At 42.7% G+C, this 19,379-nt stretch overlaps 1 protein-coding gene across 7 annotated transcripts in view; it reads right to left on the reverse strand.

Moving 5' to 3' along the window:
- Nucleotides 1-3,209: 3,209 nt before the first annotated feature.
- The window catches only part of PRTFDC1 (phosphoribosyl transferase domain containing 1), a 100,157-nt gene continuing 83,987 nt past the window's right edge, over nucleotides 3,210-19,379 (reverse strand). For 6 of the 7 annotated variants that reach the window (XM_033852453.2, XM_033852457.2, XM_033852452.2 and 3 more), the window contains 6 exons: nucleotides 11,846-11,863; nucleotides 10,423-10,505; nucleotides 9,890-9,936; nucleotides 5,485-5,561; nucleotides 5,304-5,362; nucleotides 3,210-4,465 (listed from right to left, as the gene is read on the reverse strand). In XM_033852453.2, coding sequence (XP_033708344.1) covers nucleotides 4,453-4,465; nucleotides 5,304-5,362; nucleotides 5,485-5,561; nucleotides 9,890-9,936; nucleotides 10,423-10,505; nucleotides 11,846-11,863 — 297 coding nt within the window. In that variant the 3' untranslated portion in view covers nucleotides 3,210-4,452. The remainder of the gene's footprint in view (nucleotides 4,466-5,303; nucleotides 5,363-5,484; nucleotides 5,562-9,889; nucleotides 9,937-10,422; nucleotides 10,506-11,845; nucleotides 11,864-19,379) is intronic. The other variant, XM_019933430.3, reaches the window with a different exon arrangement.

Raw genomic sequence — 19,379 nt, forward strand, 5'->3', positions numbered from 1 at the left:
ATGATTATGCTAATCTACCACTGAGTGGTGGCAGTCTATGTTCCTTCCCCTTGAACTCAGACAAATCCCTGTATCTGCTTTGACTCACAGAACATGGCGGAAGTGAGGCTGTCAGATAAGAGGCAATGTGGCTTCCACCTGCTTCTCTCTGTCTCTGCCTGCACTTGCCTTGGGAACCCAGTGGCCATGTTGTGAGGAAGCCCAAACCACATGGAGAAAGCACACAGAAGAATTTCAGCCTCAGCTAAGGTTCAGGCTAACAGCCAACATCATCCGCTAGACAGGCCTTCAGATCAGAGCTACCCATAGAACGTTCTGCAATTATGGAAATCTTCTGTTTGTGCTAATATGGTAACTTACTACCACATGAGGCTACTGAGCAATTGTAATGTAGCTAGTGTGAATGAAAAAGTGAATTTTAAATTTCATTTAACTTTATTTCATTTAAATTTAAATAACTGCATGTGGCTAATGGCTGCCACACTAGACAGTTTAGCCCTCAGCCTCTGAATCTTCCTGCAGAAGCAACAAACATCACGGAGCTGAAACAAGCCATCCCCACTGTGCTTTCTCCATATTCCTAACTCTTGGAAGCATGCGAGATAATAAAAGAATTATTGTTGGTTTAAGCCACTCAGTATTGGGGTGATTTGTTACACGGCGGTCAACAATGAATACATTCTACTATTCTGTTTGATTTTTTTTGTTCTCTGCAGCGAATAAAGAAGCACAAGCCTCTTCCATCTTTTAAAAGGCCTCTAGCTATGGTTTTGTGTCTCTTCTCTTCACAGCCAGGTTTCTTGAACAAATCATCTAAACTTTACCATCCTCACACACAGCTTATTCACTAGTCAACACCCACTAGGATCTGGATACGGATGAGGTCACAGTAACATTAGTTCAGGCTTATTCCTATCACTTGGAGATTGCAGGACTTCAGAACCCACACCCTGTCTCCGTGTTCTCCCCTACCTATTTCTGAGCAAAGCTCACCCTGGCAGAAAAAGCCACCCTTTTGTGGATGAGAAATTGCAAAAACATAACCTTTTCTGGTGGCCTAGAAAAAGAAACCCCTTTAAGAAAAGGACACGCCTACCTGAAGGCTGATGCAGTCCATGGCTTGACAAGTGGCATGTGGGCTGGATTTCAGCTCCTCCTTGCTCCCCTCGGCCAGGCATCCTTGCCTAGGGTACCAGCAGCGTGGACGGTACGACCCATGCAGTAGTTGTGTGTCCGGGATGCTCAGAGTTTTCTCACATGTGGCCATCAACATTCCTGCCATGGGCTGCTCTGGTCCCCTGTGGAAGCCTGTGGCCTGTGAAGTCTCTGGAGGGGGCATCTTGTGAAGCGCCCTGAATGTGCACACCCTTCCCAGCCCAAGAACTCCCCTAACTGCAGAATCCTTGGGCTCCTCCAACGGAGCTGCTTTCCCAGGACTTCTCCCACTCTAAAGCTGCACCAGGATCCCCGGTGAGATGTGGAGACCAGCCTGGTGGCTCCACGGTGTGACATGATGGCTACTAGGAAAACAGCTCCTTCTGCTGACATCTTTGCCTATTTCTCTCCACAGGGTTCAGAACCACTCATGGGGTACGGCTGGGGCCATGGAGCCTCACGGCCCTCTCCACATGCATCCGCTTTTCTTACTCCGCACACTTCCCAGCATCAAATCCCAGATGTCCCTCCGTGATCCTCTTTTCCCTTTGTGAAACTCGCCAGCCCAGTGGTCCTCAGACGTCATCAGGGCACCCAAAGGAACTTTACGATGGTAAACTAAGTAAAACACCCAAATGCTGTTTTTTGCCCAAATTAGCCAGACATCTGGGTTGAGAGTGTGGTTTAGGGTTTCAGTTTCCTAGAACACAGTAACTCTGTTACAGAAGTGGGGAAATGTTTCCACGACAGCAGGTCTTTAGAAGTGGGATGGGTTACCTTCTGTCTCCATTGGGAAAATCCAAGTTCACCGCACAGGAGGCTGAGGAAGTGGCCGCTTGTGCTCTGCAAGGCTGTTTTCAGTCTCCGGAGGCCTGAGACATGGCAAAACAAGTGACATCCAAAGACATCCAAAGGTTAAACAAGGCACATCAGGATCTGACCTTCACGCAGCTCACCCTGGGGGTAGTACGTGGTTCAATATGGGATCTATTCCAGTCCAATAAGAAAGGGCCAGTTTGTACTGAGGGATTCTGATTTGTTTGAAAGATCCCAAAGTATTACTGAGTATGTTGATTATAACTGAATCCAAATTTTTCCAGGGACACATGCCACACTTTTTTTTCCCCCCTATTAATCAGCTTTGGAACACTAAATTAATAAATGCACTGGTTGTTAACCAGATGATAAGCTTTTACATTTTTGGTCTAGGTTGAATAAACTCAGTGATACTAAAAAGATTAGAGTGTTCAAGAGAAAAGGAAATACTATTCTTCCCAAGATGATATTCTTGGATATCACTGTCAAAATATGGTCTGACAGGAAAACATTTCAGGAATGATTAAACTTCTTGTGTGTTTAATGAATTTTTCTTTTTCAGCATTAACTCTCACAAATCCTTCTCAAAATCTTGTGAAGTAGATCAATTTCCTTTCTAATTTGAATAAACCTACAGTCCTCAAAAATGATACTGATGTTTACTAAGATTCAACATTTAAAAGAAAAGCTTTCAATAATACATACTTTATGGCTAATTTTATATTGAAAATCAAATGTCCTTGGATGTTTCTAGGTCCTCTGATATAAATGTGGCATAGTGGAAAATTATATTTAGAAGATTACTTTTGCTAGTTCAAGAAACTGGCCAGTTAGACCAAATTATCAACCTATAACTTGGATACAGATTTGTCTGTGGAACAAAGCCAGAAGGAATTCCCTTTGCTGGTTTGCCCCTTGGGATAGCTGGGTGTGGTTTATTTTCTTCTCTGACTGGAACACAGATATGCAGGAAAATCTTCTTTTACAACTAAAATTCCTTGTTTTTACAAACAAGCTTAAGGAGAAAAAAAAAAAAAAGCAGCAGATCAAGCCTGGCTTAATTGTTTGCTTATACTGGTGCATATACTGGATTTTTTCCAGATTAACAAAACTAAAGCCACAGGGAAGATGTATGCAGTCGTATATTTAAGCTACTGGCTCACACACAGTATAATGGCTGAAAGTATATAAAAAATATGAAGGCGGAAGAAAAACAGTAAGCAGTTATGAGACATAACAAGTTTTCTTATTCTTTATTAGTTTAAAGGAAGCTGGAACCCGATAACAATACACCACGTACGGTTCAGAACCAAACAAAGGCTGCTTAGTTATTTATTTTGCATTTGCTCCTTTTAGGAAGTGAGAAAAAACAGCTCTATTGGCACTCAAGTTTATTTTCTATTAAAATCCCCATAAATTAGAAAACCTCTCATAAAACAGTGGAAATGGAAAAAAAATGTTTTTCAGAAAAAACTGGAAGTATCCTAGTTTTCTATAGCGCGCTGGGTCATGTGATCAGTCTCATAAGGCCACTTAAAAACATAATTCAACCTCTGTATTCTTCTTTAGGATAATACATAATAGTGTCTTGCCCTCTGATGGAAATACGTGAAAAATTTATACTTGCTCAGTTTTGAGCACTGAAAACACTTCTCCCTCCACCCCCGATTTGCTGTTTCTCATGTCCTGCATGAATAAAAGGATGCCGCTTAGAAACGAGGGCCTTGCTGCTATTGTATTTTTTCTAATTAAAATTCAGAGTATTAAACACAGTTGAGTACATCCAAGCATACATGACATACCGTTATCACATACCGGAAGCTCCAATCAAGAGCCCTGGGCGAAGCCCATTTCATAACATCATTAAGATTCATTGTACGCTGCTGTTCAGAAAGACTTTGTCAAAGCAGATAATAATGGCCTGTCAGAAGTGCGCAAACAGAAATTTATATTAAATTGTCCTTTCCCTCCTTTATTAGGATGGGAATCTACTTGCAGTTCCAGTACATGGGCTCAGAGGTTCAATAAAAAGGCTTCCAGGTTTTAAGATTGCAAAATATTACCAAAGTAAAGTATTTAAAAAAAAAAAAAAGTTAAGTGAAAAATATTTGAGTAACTAGGTGGCGGTATAGTAATCAAGCATAACGACTTTATCAGAACAAAAGAAGGTGTATCTCAGGGGTGTGAAGGCAGTTTGAGTCGCAAGGCAGAGTGTTTAATTTGGAACAAGTCGAATAAAAGAATTGCTTTCTTTTCCTTGAGAACCTTTGGGACTCTTCATGTTATGTTATAATCTCAGAAAAGAAAGCTCGCTCATTAAATTTTTTTTTTTCCTTTTAAATCCTGCTGAGTGAACATGCCTGGGAGACAAACTTTACATGCTGGCTTCCTGAGTGTAGTCGTCAGTAGGATGTTATCTGTAGATTCGATGGTGAAAATTACTTCTTTAGACTCGATACTTTTCTTTGCCGTGTTCATTGATCACACATATGTGCTGAAACAATAAAGGATTTAAATGCGTCAGCCTCTTAACAAAATATAATAAGTCCCCTACATATGAACGAGTTCCATTCCGAGTGCGTTCGTAAGTCCAATTTGTCCATAAGTCCAACGAAGTTAGCCTAGGTACCCAACTAACACAATCGGCTATATAGTACTGTACTGTGATAGGTTTATAATATGTTTGCATCTTGACTCTCCTTTGACCCTTTTTGGGTAGCAAGTATTGATTCTCCTTTGACCCTTTTTGGGTAGCAAGAAATGTGTCAGGAATATTTTGATGGCAAGCAACAGAAATGGTGTTGGGTGAACGTAAGCAAAAAGGGGGGTGTTATCAGTAGGGTACTGGGGTAGCTCGCAAAGGTGGAGGAAGAGCAGAGCAATGAAGCAACTGGAAGGCAGGAACTGGGGTAGCTCCAGACCTCAGCCCACGGCTTAAGTCCAAAATCCCTTGGTCTCTGTGGCGTTTGGTTTAGGTTTCTAAATCCTAGGAGAGAGACACGGACTGGTCCATTTTGGGTAAGATGTTTACCTCCAGATCATTCAGCAACGATAGGGTCATACACTTGGGGGTCCATGTCTACAAGTTAAAATGATTTCTCCCAAAGGGGGAATATTATGAGCTACATGCTGCTGTAATTGGAAACTTCTAGATTTCAAGCACTGACACTAAACAGTTTATTGAATACTGCCTGTTAGTATGGTTGAGAGGAGACACAGTCGATGACGATGGAGAAAAATCAGTAACAAGCTATCTTTCTGCTTTTAACTTCCTTCTTTCCTTCATACAAAATAGAGACAATCATAATTGCTTCCAACAACCTAATACCTACCTTGCTGGGCAGTGGTGGAAATTCACTGGGATTACGAATGCCAAGTGCCCAGAATATTCCTGACACAGAAGACACTCATTAAATGGCAGCCATCATTACGGCTATCTCAAAAATTTGTTAAATTGATGTCATTGTTAAGTTCTTGTGAGAAGGGGGCTAGGGATTTGCATGCAAGACTTACGTTCAGATCTCTGAAGTATTCATTGTAATCTAAGGCATAACCCACCACAAATAAGTCTGGGATCTCAAATCCAGCATCTGAGCAGAGAGAGGGAGGAAAAAATAAAAGGAACACAATTTAAATAACATAAGTATAAAGCCACCATATGCTACTGTTGGCACTTAACCTATGACGACCTTCCATTAGGCAGAAGTAAGTGAGAAAAGTGACAGACAATGCATAGGATGAGCCCAGTAGGACCTGGACCAGAGTGACTCTACTCAGGGAGACAGGACGACCAGCAAACAGACAGTGAAAAATGACTGCACTTCCGGTAGACAGAGCTGAGCAAGGGCTCAGGCAGCCCCGTGGATATCAAGAAGTGTGCACGCGTTAGGCATGCAGCCCTGCTGTTCCAAAGCAAGCAGCATCCAATGATATCATGTCAAAGCATGAAGTGCAGTTCAAAGGTATTGGAAGGTATTCCAATGCTGTAATACATGAATAGGGGCACAGGCTGTTGCAATAGGAAGCCATCCTCCCACGGCACTCAGCGGCCTCGGCTGGATAAAGGGCTGGAAAGCAAAATCCGGGAGACAAGATGAGAGGAAAAGGGACTGTTCAGCCTGAGGAAGACAATGCTAAGGGTTACTCTAATGCTAGTCTTTGAGTCCATAATGCACATGATAGTAATTAGCTTTCTGTCTCCACTGAGGGCAGGATGGGAGTAAATGGATTTAAATGCAGTAGGAGATACTTAGGTTAAACAAAGGATGAATATATTGAAAGAAAGATGATTTTTATTGAAAAGAATTCTTAAGGAACATACAGTAGCTCTTCTTCTTTAGGTCTTGAAACTATAGCCCAATGATTTTTCAAATTCTTTCCAGTACTGGGGAATCTTATGTTTATTACGGTATTGCAAACGAGAGATGTACTTGCTTACTTCTGTGAAACAGTACTTTGGCATAGCCAGTGGACTTACAGCCCAGAGAAATGTATCTCCATCATTGACCATTCACCATCATTCTGGTCCTTCTGACCAAGGATGCTTCCACATGGAGAAACCAACTGGTTCTTGCTCACAGAAAGTGCTAGAGGTGAGGGACTTGTTTTTCTAAGGATTCCATTATGTGTCACTGTTAGGAAGCCTATCTGATCCCTCCAAACTGTAGGTTTCTTGAGAAAAAATAATCAAAGAGAAGAAGCAGAGCAGAAGAAAAGATGTCAGAGGATATAAAAGGTGCCATTGAGCATAAAGGAAAAAGTCAATTACGAGAAAGGACCAAAAAGTACAAAGCCTCAGAAATCTGGGAAGAAAGAGAGCACAGAGATTCTGAGCTAGCTAAAAGCATATTAGCAAATCCCAGGAACCCCTGGTTGTAAGGATGATGATGACTTTACAGCGTGCAATGCAATCCTTAAAACAGGCGTGGCAACTCAGACTGGGAAAAGTCAATTCAGAAGGCCAAATCTTCTGAGTAAAAGAACGTTGCGGCTTCCCTGGTGGCTCAGTGGTTAAGAATCCGCCTGCCAATGCAGGGGACATGGGTTCAAGCCCTGGTCCAGGAAGATCCCACGTGCCGCGGAGCAACTAAGCCCATGTGCCACAACTACTGAGCCTGCGCTCTAGAGCCCACGAGCCACAACTACTGAGCCCACATGCTGCAACTACTGAAGCCTGCGTGCCTAGAGCCTGTGCTCCACAACAAGAGAAGCCACCGTGATGAGAAGCCTGCACACAGCAATGAAGAGTAGACCCCGCTCACCGCAACTAGAGAAAGCCGGCACAGCAATGAAGACCCAACGCAGCCATAAAGAAAAAAAAAGAACTTTGGATCAGGGACTTCCCTGGTGGCGCAGTCGTTAAGAATCTGCCTGCCAATGCAGGGGACACGGGTTCGAGCCCTGGTCCGGGAAGATCCCACATGCCACAGAGCAACTAAGCCCGTGCGCCACAACTACTGAGCCTGTGCTCTAGAGCCCACAAGCCACAACTACTGAAGCCCGTGCCCCTAGAGCCCATGCTCCACAACAAGAGAAGCCAACACAGTGAGAAGCCCGCACACTGCAATGAAGACTAGCCCCCGCTCACTGCAACTAGAGAAACCCCATCTGCAGCAACGAAGACCCAACGCAGCCAAAAATAAATAAATAAAAATTAATTAAAAAAAAAAAGAAAAGAAGAACACTGGATCAGTAGGACAGGAGAACAGCCAGGAATCAGAGTGACCTACCTCTAGCTGGTAAATGGCTGCAGTTCCTACCCTTATATTTGCAGGGCAAGAGTAAAAGCCATGATTGCAACCAGACTGCCTGGGTTCAATACTGACTCTACACTTACAGCTTTGTGACCTTGGCAAACTCTTTAACCTGGTTGTGTTCAATTTCCTCATCTGTAAAATGGGCACAGCAATAGCACTTACTTTAGAGGAATGTTGCAAGGATTAAATGTGTTAATCTCTGTGTAGCCTTTAGAACAGAGTCAGACACATCATAATCTCTTACTATGTCTGTGAGAATCTTTCTGTTTTGTAAATAAATTCATTTGCATCTTTTTTTTTTTTAGATTCCACATATAAGCGATGTCATATGATATTTGTCTTTGTCTGGCTTACTTCACTCAGTATGATGATCTCTAGGTCCATCATGTTGCTGCAAATGGCATGGTTTCATTCTTTTTTATGGCTGAGTAATATTCCATTGTATGTATGTACCACATCTTCTTTATCCATTCATCTGTCGATGGACATTTAGGTTGCTTCCATGTCTTGGCTATTGTAAATAGTGCTGCATGTACATTTTCAAATTATTGGAATATTTCAAATATTTTGAAATTATTTCAAAATATTTTCAAATTATAGTTTTCTCTGGATGTATGCCCGAGAGCGGGATTGCAGGATCATATGGTAACTCAAACTCACAGACATAGAAAACAAACTTATGGTTACCAAAAGGGAAAGGGGAGGGGAGAGATGAATTAGGAGGTTGGGATTAACAGATACACACTACTATATATAAAAGAGAGACCCAACAAGGACCTACTGTATAGCACAGGGAACTATACTCAATACTTCATAATAACCCCTATAAGGAAAAAGAATCTAAAAAAGAATATATATATATATATACACACACACACACATATATATGTATAACTGAATCACTGTGCTGTACACCTGAAACTAAGACATTGTAAATCAACTATACTTCAATTTTTTAAAAATTTTAAAAATTAAAAAAATAAATCTCTTACTACTGTTAGCTGCTGTTATTTTATTAGTGCTGTTGCTGTGACTGACACAAGACATTTGTAACTAGTTGGATATGTCCGAAGTGCATGTCTTTCAACTTCAGTTGAAATCTTCTCTATACAGTATCTTACGTTATTTCCTTAGAAGATTTCTGTTTATTAACCTTGTTGGACCTTAACTATATCCAGATTACATTCCTCAAGCCAGTGTCTGGACAGGGACATGCTCTTGGGTCTATCTGGCCAGAACTGACATTGTGTAGATTTAATACACCCCGCCTAGGAATGAAACTTGTTTTTAGAATAAAGAATCGCTGGTTCAGTGTCACTGGCACATCACCCATCCATAGTGTGCTTCTCGTGCTTATGTTTGTTCAGCTTGCTGACGAGAACTGCAGCCAAATCATCCCAGAGGCTTGAGTGCAAATGTAAGTCATAAAACTCAAGCTGAAGTCTGCCTATGCAAGTGAAAAAAATATCGCCTCTAGTGTTAGAATAAGAAATAATCAAGCAGCTTGTTTATCCTCTCTGGCATCAGAACTATTCGTATCCTGGGGAGGAGGGAGGAAAGTGCCTTAGATGAGCAAAGTCCTTCAGAACATGTGTCTGAACTCAAGTGTGAAGATGGTGTCTAGAGATATTTGCTCTGTTAAGTCTCTGTGTTATTATACTTGTGTTTGCAGGTGGTGGAGCGGTGTCTCTTATTTCCCCTTCTGCGCTAAAATTCAGGCTTGCTGAAGGTCAGCGCTGTGCGTTGTCCGCTCACAGCTCCTGGAGACAGTAGAACACCTCTCAACCTTCCCAGTGCCTCTCTGTGTCCAACTGGTGGGGACAGAGGCCAAGGCAGGAATCCTGTGCATCCAAGTCAGCCCAGGAGGGGGTCATGTCTCCCTCTACCCCCTGAAACCAATTTAGCTGAGTTCTTAGGAGTGAAGGTACTATGGAAAACCTAAAAATAAAAACTGTGTACACAACACAGTTCCTGCGAAAGATGCAAATTAGAAAATGAAAACCTCCGGTTGTAGAGGGTTCTATTGCTGGGGAGACCACAGACCATTTATGGGACCATCAAATCTTTATAGCTTCCGTTTCACAAGAATGCCAACGAGGAAACCAAAGATTCTGAAATACAAAACACCACCACCAGCCAACAAAAACCCAAAAAACACTTACAGTCAGGTCTAAAGCCATCACTTCTAGGTGTTCTCTTCACCAACAAACTACCATTAAAAGAAAAAAAAAAAAAAGCTTTAGTGATCCAGATGAAATGTTTGTGAATTGCAAATAGAATTGAACATCATTAAAATATATACTTGAAACGTGCACTTTTTTCCCTCGGGCACATGGGGCATTAGCACAGCCCTCAAATTCCCTCCTGCGGCACCTCATCAGTGAGATTCTGGATAAAAGGAAGGGAGAGGGGCGCAGGCACTGGGGCTCTGCCAGCTGCTCCTGGAAACAACTAACAGAGGCATCGGAAAGAGGGGCTCAGACACACAGCAAAGCATGTCCTCTTCCCTTTCCTCTCTCTCAGGCTAGCGGTCAAATGGGCTGTTTGTTCAGTATGGTCAAACCACAACACTCCAGGGCAAAGGGTCAGTGGTTTGGAATTGACTGCACTCATTGGAAACAGCTTCCTGTGTTAGCATCCCTCTCGTGCTGGCCTGGAAAGACAGAAACAGCGATGATGTGAACGTGGCACTCACCTGGCTACCTTAATCCTGTTGGGCTTGTATTTCTCTATGCTACCGAGCAATGCCTTCATGGTCCTCCCGGTTCCGACAACATCCTTTGCAAAGAGGACAGACAAATTCAACCAAATGCCTTTGGGCTGCATTAAAAGGCATTTCATCCAGACAGATGATTCTAGTCCTTATTAATAATGCATCATAATTAGGACTGCCATCAAATTAGAGTAAAAGTAGGAGGCAGAGCCGGTTATATGTTTTAGACAGGTGCTTCTTTCTGGAAGCTGGGTTTGGGGGGGATATATTGGTGACTATTTCCTCCTAGAATCCTTGAGCTGTGTTGAAAGGCTAAGTTCAGCCTCTGGAAAGCACGTGGGGCTCTTTATTGAGTGCATTTGGATTCGTGCGCGCGCATTCAAGGACTAAATTTGGCCCTGAGGTTATGTAACACAACACAGGATGCGTGAATTTTCATGGACTTGGGATGTACATCTGAATACGCCGAATGGATAAATGCCTCCCCCCTTGCTCTCCTCACTTAATAGGAGATTCTATGGCTGGGAAGTGAGATGTGTCTGGACAGCAGCTGGTGACAGCCTGTGAGTTCTGAGGGTGCGAGGCTGCCGTGAGCTGAGGCTCATCCCCGCTGATGAGCTGCTGCATAATTAGAGTAGAATGGGCAGCCGCAATGGATTGTCCGTGGGACAGAAATCAGCTGTCAGGAGCTGATTATCAAAACAACGGGTCTGAATTTAGCCAGGGTTGGGCAATGCATTTGGCTAGAGGCTCTCCTTCATGGGTTATGTCTGAGGCAGAACTGCAGATACGTGTGGCACACTCAGGCAACTGTAACCAAAGCTTGAAAACAGCTTCCCTGAATTTTTGCCAGCTGATAAGACAGGCCTGCTGGGCTCCAGGACCCGTCCTTTCTTTCTTCTTTTTATTTTTTAAACAGAAAAACAAATTAAATTAAATTATAGAGTTCCCCTGGATAGCAAATTTTTAGATTAATTCTATTTATGATTTGGATGCCAAAGGGAGAATTATTCCAAGTCATCAGAGGACATTAGCAAGAACACTGAATTAAGGGTGAAGAGAATTCTAACCTTGGTTTTACTATTAAAAATTTTTGGTTCTGTGGGCTAGCTTTCTCTTCTGTGAAAATATCTGATTCACAAATAGGTATAAGAACCAATTTAGACATGGGTAGCATTAGATATAAAACTGGATAAAGTACCATGCAACTATTATTGCAAAGCTTCCATTCTCAGTTATTTCAAGCCAGTGATTCCAGTTGACTCCTATTCTGTAAATTTGAAGAGCCCTAAACACAGTGGGAATTCAATAAATCCTTGGCCAGTTTGACAACAGGTTCTATATTTCGAAACTCACCATTGGATTCTTTCAGCTTCCAAGTATGGATAAAGAAAAGTCAGCTTACCTCGACAATGAGGACATTCTGAAATAAAAAAACAAGGCAAAACAAAAAACACAACTATTTAGAATATGAGGCAAATCTGGCTCATAAGATAAACACACAGTTTGCTGAGAGTTAGAATTTCACAATCAGCTTAGCTGGTCCTCCGCCGTCCATCTAACCCAAATGTTTGGAGGTAATCTAGGCTTCCAGATTCATTTTAACAGTCTTTCTGGAATTACTGAGTGCTGCAATATTGGTGTCTGTACAGGTACAGTCTTTTTATTCATTAAATCCATTAAAGAATCTTAATTTTATCATTAAAATATAAGATTATTTTGTCGTTTCTAAAATAGGTCATGCCCACGGTATCCCCCGTAGATCACACTGACAGAGGAGTCCCCTTGGTATCCTGAACACATTTGCTGTATTCTTAACCATCAACCCATCACAACTAGTTAGGGTGTGCATTTTTAGTTTGATTGAGGCTTATCAACCATGCCTATTAACCAACCAGAATACTGGGAGAATACTTGGTTAATTTAATGTCCTAGTTCACAATCTCTTTTTGTTTCAATCTTATAATAAAAACGCTGTTTAAACTCTTAGTCTGCATTCTTGCCTAATTAAATAAAGTGCACTGCACGTAATTAAATCTGTTTTTTTGAAAGCTCAGAGCCTTGCAAAACAAGAGTCATCCTTGAAGTGATTAGTTTCAACTACAAGATATAGTGGTGGCTGGGAAGTGGGATGTGTATAGGCACAAATCCAGAGATACAGTGTCAAAATAAATTAAATACAATTAAACAATCAAGGTAATGCATACACATGATGAAAATCAAATAGAAAAGTCTAAAGATTTTCTAGATGTTGATGCGTTTCTAACTGTTAACAGTATTTAAAAATGCTTACGTATTTTATATTAAAGTTATCATGACATTGCACATTTCGCATCGCCTAAGTATTAGCACCTCTAACAAAAATGGCAGTAATTTATTTCTTTTTTCATTTTTTCCATTTGATCGAGATATAATTGACATACTCCACTATGTTAGTTTAAGGTGTACAGCACGGTGGTTTGACTTAGATAGACTGTGAAATGATTACTGCAATAAATTTAGTCAGCAGCCGTCCTCTCACGTAGATACGATACAAACAAAAAGCAAAAGAAGCAAAACCATCTTTTCTTTGTGATGAGGAGTCTTAGGGTTTATTCTTTTAATAACTTTTACATATATCGCTCAGTAGTGTTAACTAGAGCTACCATGCTGTATGCTACATCTCTAGACTTATCTGACTTACAGCTGGAAGTTCGTGCTTTTTGACCGGCTTCCCCGGGCCCACACCCTGCCTCTGGTAACCACAGATCTGACCTTTCTTCCTGTGAGTTTGGCTTTTGTTTTGTTTTATTTTGTTTTACATTCCACATATAGGTAAGATGACACAGTATTTGTTTTTCTCTGTCCAACCTATTTCACTTAGCGTAACGTCTTCAAGGTCCATCCACGTTGTTGAAAATGGCAGGATTTCCTTCGTTTTTTTTTAAGGGCTTAGTAACATTCCACTGTGTATGTATACCACACTTCTTTATTCGACAATAATTTCTTTTTTAAAAATCAATTATTTATTATTTTAAAATTATTTATTTTTGGCTGCATTGGGTCTTCGTTGCTGCGCGCGGGCTTTCTCTAGTTGCGGCGAGCAGGGTCTACTCTTCATTGCCGTGCGCGGGCCTCTCATCGCGGTGGCTTCTCTTGTTGCGGAGCACGTGCTCTAGGCGCACGGGCTTCAGTAGCTGTGGCACGTGGACTCAGTAGTTGTGGTTCGTGGGCTCTAGAGCGCACGCTCAGTAGTTGTGGCGCATGGGCTTAGTTGCTCCGCGGCATGTGGGATCTTCCCGGACTAGGGCTCGAACCCGTGTCCCCTGCATTGGCAGGCGGATTCTTAACCACTGCACCACCAGGGAAGCCCCTCAACAATAATTTCTTAATATCATATAAACCTAGTACATATTTAAATTTTCCCAGTTGTCCTTCAGATGGCTTTTGTTGTAGTCGGTTTGTCTAATCTAAGACCGTGCACTGGATCTTTAATCTCTTTTAATTTAGAATAGTCTGTAACAACACAAAGGACTTCCTGAGTTCTGCAGAGTACTAAAAAAGTAAAATTATTTAGCAGGCTCCTAAATGATGGGCATGGGAATACGAGTATAGAAAAACCACCTGCTCTTGAAAGGGAACTATGCAGAAAACTGGAGTTCTTTAGTGAGTTCTACAGAGCAGTCATTGCATATATATTTATTTTCCTTTAGAGAACATCAACAGTGTTTTCAAACTCTTTCATTAGTGGTATATGGATTGACTCCTGGATTTTTAGTGGCCTGCCTGTTGTGTGAAAAGCTCACCTCCAAATACAGCAATGCTTTTAGTACCTTTGGAAGATTGTCTCTGCCTTGCAAAACCCTCCTTGAGTAGAGAGAAAGTGACTACCCCAACTTTGGAAGCATTTTCAGTATTGTCCAAGAGAACTCATCTCTTTATACTTTAATGGACCAAGATTAGCTCCACAAGCTAAGAGACAACGACTAACTCATCTTTATATGATCAGCATGTAACATGGAGACTGGTATGTAGTCGGGGCTCAGAAAACTGCCCGTGGAACAAATCAACAATTCCGACCTTCTTTCTTTCTCTAGTTCATTATACTTTTGACACATCCCCTCCATTTTTCTCCTTAAAGATGTATAATCCCTCCTTAACTGAGCTATTATTAATGTCTATTGCTTTTAATTTTCCTTTAAGAAATCTTCTAAAATCCCTATTTTCTTGACTGGGCAACCTTGGGAATTTTCCAGAACATACTGTGCCTCCCTTAAACACTTCCAATCTGCTAACTCCAATCACTGAATCTGAGATGTTCACCAGCCCCCATCTTAGTCATCTCATCACACCGAGCTCACTTCCTCCCAGAAAGCCAGTAAAATCTGTAGCTTGGGAACCGCAGGCAAAAATCCTATGGGGACTCTCCAGAGTGTGTCCTTTCTTTGCTATCGCATGATCCTGATCGAAGCTAATCCCGTCAGGTTTCCTAAAGAAAAAGAAAGGAAGGAAGAAAGAGAAGAAGAAAAGAAAGAAGGAAAGAGTTATGCAAATCTAAATGGTTTTCTTCAATAGGTTATTCCTTTCAGTCTTTCAAAATGCAAAATGATCAGCACCCCACGGTCTAATCCGCAGCAATGTATTTTTGTGGCTGTGGTCACACCCAGCAGAGGGATGATGGCAGGAGTGATGGTGAGCTGAGCGTGGATGCTGAGTGTGCGCAGGAGTGTGAATATAAACCCCATGGAGAAAGGCATGCAGTCCAGCGTTTCGCTTTATGTGATAATTCACAGAATTGCCAGAATCATCAGTTGGTGGGCATTTCCGTTATTGTTCTCAGCCTAGTCAGATGCAATTTAAAGGGAATGATTTAAACAGTTAAGGCAGCCAAGGAGGAAACGTTGGCAGGTTCCGATGCTTCACTCTGGCATTTGGTTAGGAACTTATTCGGGGTGGGGTGGCGCGTCTCCTGAAATCTTGCACTTAACCTACACATCTGTGTTTTTCCATTGCTGGATTTGCGCCTGTTTCCATGCGTTTGGTTTTATTCCACCCTTTCAGAGATTTCTCTTGAACATGAATAAAATCGTCTTGCTTTGATGGATACACACATTTTATGAAGTGCCAGGATTAAATCAACTTTGAAAAAAATCAGCCAGAGAGCGCATTGTGCAGACAGCTTAAACACACCAAGTGAAATGCTTTTAATGCTGTGAGCTGAAGGGGCCACTGAACTGAATCATTGAGGGCTCCCTGTATTCAACTGCCGTGACCTACTTAGAACCATGACGCAGCCAGCCTTTCTTGGGAGTTTTCTTCCTTTTGCTTTAAAAAAAAGAAAGGAGGAAGGGAGGGAGGGAGGGAGGAGGGAAGGAGGGAGGGAGGGAGGAGGGAGAGAGAAGGAAGGGAGGGAGGAAGGGAGGGAGGGAAGGAGGGAGGGAGGAAAGAAGGAAGGAAGGAAGGAAGGAAGGAAGAAAGGAAGGAAGGAAGGAGAGAGAAAGGAAGGAAGGAAGGAGAGAGAAAGGGAGAGAGGGAGGAAGGAAGGGACGGAGGGAGGAAGGAAGGGAGGGAGGGAGGGAGGAGGGAAGGAGGGAGGGAGGGAGGAGGGAGAGAGAAGGAAGGGAGGGAGGGAAGGAGGGAGGGAGGAAAGAAGGAAGGAAGGAAGGAAGGAAGAAAGGAAGGAAGGAAGGAGAGAGAAAGGAAGGAAGGGACGGAGGGAGGGAGGGAGGGAGGGAGGAAGGAAGGAAGGGATGGAGGGAGGGAGGGAGGGAGGGAGGAAGGAAGGAAGAAGAGGTAATAAAAGAAGCCAAGAAACAGAAAGGAGCACAGGGGCTGTCTATAATCTCCCTTTCCTAAACATTTTTTTTTTTTTCTTTTTTGCGGTACGCGGGCCTCTCACTGTTGTGGCCTCTCCCGTTGCGGAGCACAGGCTCCGGACGCGCAGGCTCAGCAGCCATGGCTCGCGGGCCCAGCTGCTCCACGGCATGTGGGATCCTCCCGGACCAGGGCACGAACCCATGTCCCCTGCATCGGCAGATGGACTCTCAACCACTGAGCCACCAGGGAAGCCCTCCCTTTCCTAAACATTTTAACTTGCACATCTATAGAGGACTTAAGAAGTTACATAGTACAGTTACGGGGTTTACAATGCATGGAAAATTATACAGGTGATTTTTCCATATTTTTAAAAGTCCTTCTATAAACAAATTTGATTTTAAAAAATCCTTTCTAACCCTCCCTCTTTCAGGAATCACTGAGCTCCTTCCTGCGCCTTTGGAGAGGGCTGTTCCTTCTGTTTCACTCCCTACTTCGTTCCTGTAGTTCAAGTGCTCCAATCAGTCAATCAATCAAGTGAACAATCAAGTGGTCTCCTAACTGGTTTCTCTACCTGGAGTCTCTCCCTTCTTTCAGTTAATTCCACCCTCCCGTCAGGTGCATTTTCCCCGAAACACAGCTTCATGATGTCACCACGGCTCAGCAACTTTTGTGGCTCTTTGCTTTTCCGAGCAAGTTACACTAGTTATTCAACATATTCTATAAACCAAATTCAGTTGACATTTTCAGTTTTTCAAATTATCGTTTTCCTATTTTTGACTAATTTCCTTCAGTCACACTGGGCCACTCCTGTCCTCTGGCTCCGCTATTCCCTCCCCTTCCTCCCCCTTTCCACATGCTAATGTCTCTCCCTCTTCGGTGCTATTCCCAGACGTTCTGGTCCCAAGTAAAACCTCACCCTCTTCTCTCTAAGACGATCACAGGATCACAGTCCTTCTTTGGATTTCTTTAAGCTCAAGGAAACAGTCTTGTGTGGAAAGAACCCCTAAAGTTCTTCTCTGGGTACCGAGCATTAAAAAAAAGAAGGCCTGAAGAAGTTCATGGCAGAGTAATAATATGATAAGTATAACTTCAGTGTAAATTTGTTGATTGAGAAATTGTGATTACTCTATGAGAAGGGATAAGTTAGCTGATGGCTTGTAACAACACTTGCAACGCAGATATTCACCCAAAGCATCTTCCATCCCAGGCAGATACTTATTGCAGTTTCAGACTTTCTTCTACCACCATTAATAAAAGGACCCACTCACTGTTGGGTGCCTTTTCCTTTTAAGTTTTTTTCCCAGCTGGTGTACATTCTGCATGATGGAAACACTCTGAAGGGCCTCTGAATTTTTTTTTTTCTTTTTCTTTTTCTTTTTTCAGCCACTCTGCCTGGCCTGCGGGATCTTAGTTCCCCGACCAGGGATCCAACCCGCGCCCCCTGCATGGGAAGCACGGAGTCTTAACCATTGGACCACCAGGGAAATCCCTGAAATTTATTTTTAAAGTTCTCTCAAACTCTTAATGGATAGCCTTTTCTGAAAGGCTGAAGGGATGAGCAGAGCAGCCCATATGAATGCCTTTATCCTTTTAAGGAAAAGGAAATTCCAAAGGTTAAGTGAAATTTTTTTCATCCTCCACTCTCAGGTGTAGCACTCACCAACTCCATCTAGCCTGGACTCCCGTGGAACACTGAAGCCCTTCTGCTTCTACAGAGAGAATGTCCCCTCACTCGACATCACTCATCCAGTTCCCAACCAAACCAGCTGGTTCATCGTCCTTCCGTGTGACCAGGTGGGCTTCTATTTACCCTTTCCTTCTGCCATGTCCGCCCGTTCCCAAACTTAACTGAAGAGGTCTTTCTGATTTCTATCTAAGAGAAAGAGGAGCCTGCACTCACTCGATCACCAAATACTTATTCTGACCTGTTGCAGACTAGGTACCATGCACAATGCTGGGATAGAATGGTCCCTGACGCCATCACACTGACATCCTGGTGGGGGAAATAGGCAAATAAAATAAATAAGCCCCAAATAAACACCGGAAATTATGGAAAAGGCTTCAGTGGAAACAGGGTGGGTATAGAGACTTAATGGAGAATGTGGGGCGGGGGGACGGCTAGAGGGGAAGAGCATGTGCTCATTTCAGACCGAGAGTTGGGGAAGGCCTCCCTTACACGGGAGCCTTTAGGCTGAAATCTGACGGAGAGGAGGAAAGTGGATTCCAGGTGGAGGCCACGGCTTGTCCGAGGTCTTGGCAGGAAGGAGCTTAGCCAGCGTGCTTACTGCACTGCGAGGTGGAGGTGAACGCTGTACCGTGATGCTGGGAGGGAGACAGGGCCAGATCACGCGGGTCTTTGAGGCTGTGATAAGGAGGTCGGACTGTAATCTCAGAGCACTGGGTTGCCAGGTAAAATACAGAACATCCAGATACATCTGAATTTCAGATAAAGAACAACTTTTTAGTTTACGTGTGTTCCAAATATTGCATGGGACATACTTATGCTGAAAATTTATTCATTGCTTATTTGAAATTCAAATTTAACTTGGCATCCTGTTTTTTGCTTTGTTTTTTGTTTTTTTTTGTTTTTTTTACTAAGTCTGACAACCCTAATTGACAGGCTGCTGAAAGGTTTTCAGTAGGCAAGTGATGTGATCCAATTTGTATTTTAAGAAGATCCCTTTGACTGCTTCTTGGAGAATGGTTTGCAGGGTGGCATAGTTAAGTGAAGGTAAGTTCAGGGAGACTGGTTAGGTTTTCACAGCAGCTCAAAAGAGGGACAGAGCTAGTCTCGCCCTAGAGACTAGTCTTCTCAAACTTTAATGTGGATAGGAATCATGTCCGGGATCTTGTTAAAATGAAGATTTAATTCAGTAGATCTGGGGTGGGATCTGAGAGACTACATTTCTAATAAGCCTCCAGGTGGCGCTGACCTTGCTGGTTTCTAGACCAAGGGTCAGCAAACTATGGCCCATTGGCCAAATCTGGCCTGCCGCCTGTTTTTGTAAATAAAGTTTTATTGAAACACAGCCATGTCCATTGGTTTCCACTTCATCTATGGCAGCTTTCTGCTTTCATGCTATGATGGCAGAGTGAAGTCGATGAACAGAATACTATATGGGCCACAAAACCAAAAAATATTT

Source organism: Tursiops truncatus, chromosome 2 (genome assembly GCF_011762595.2).
Source record: "Tursiops truncatus isolate mTurTru1 chromosome 2, mTurTru1.mat.Y, whole genome shotgun sequence".
Lineage (NCBI taxonomy): Eukaryota > Metazoa > Chordata > Mammalia > Artiodactyla > Delphinidae > Tursiops > Tursiops truncatus.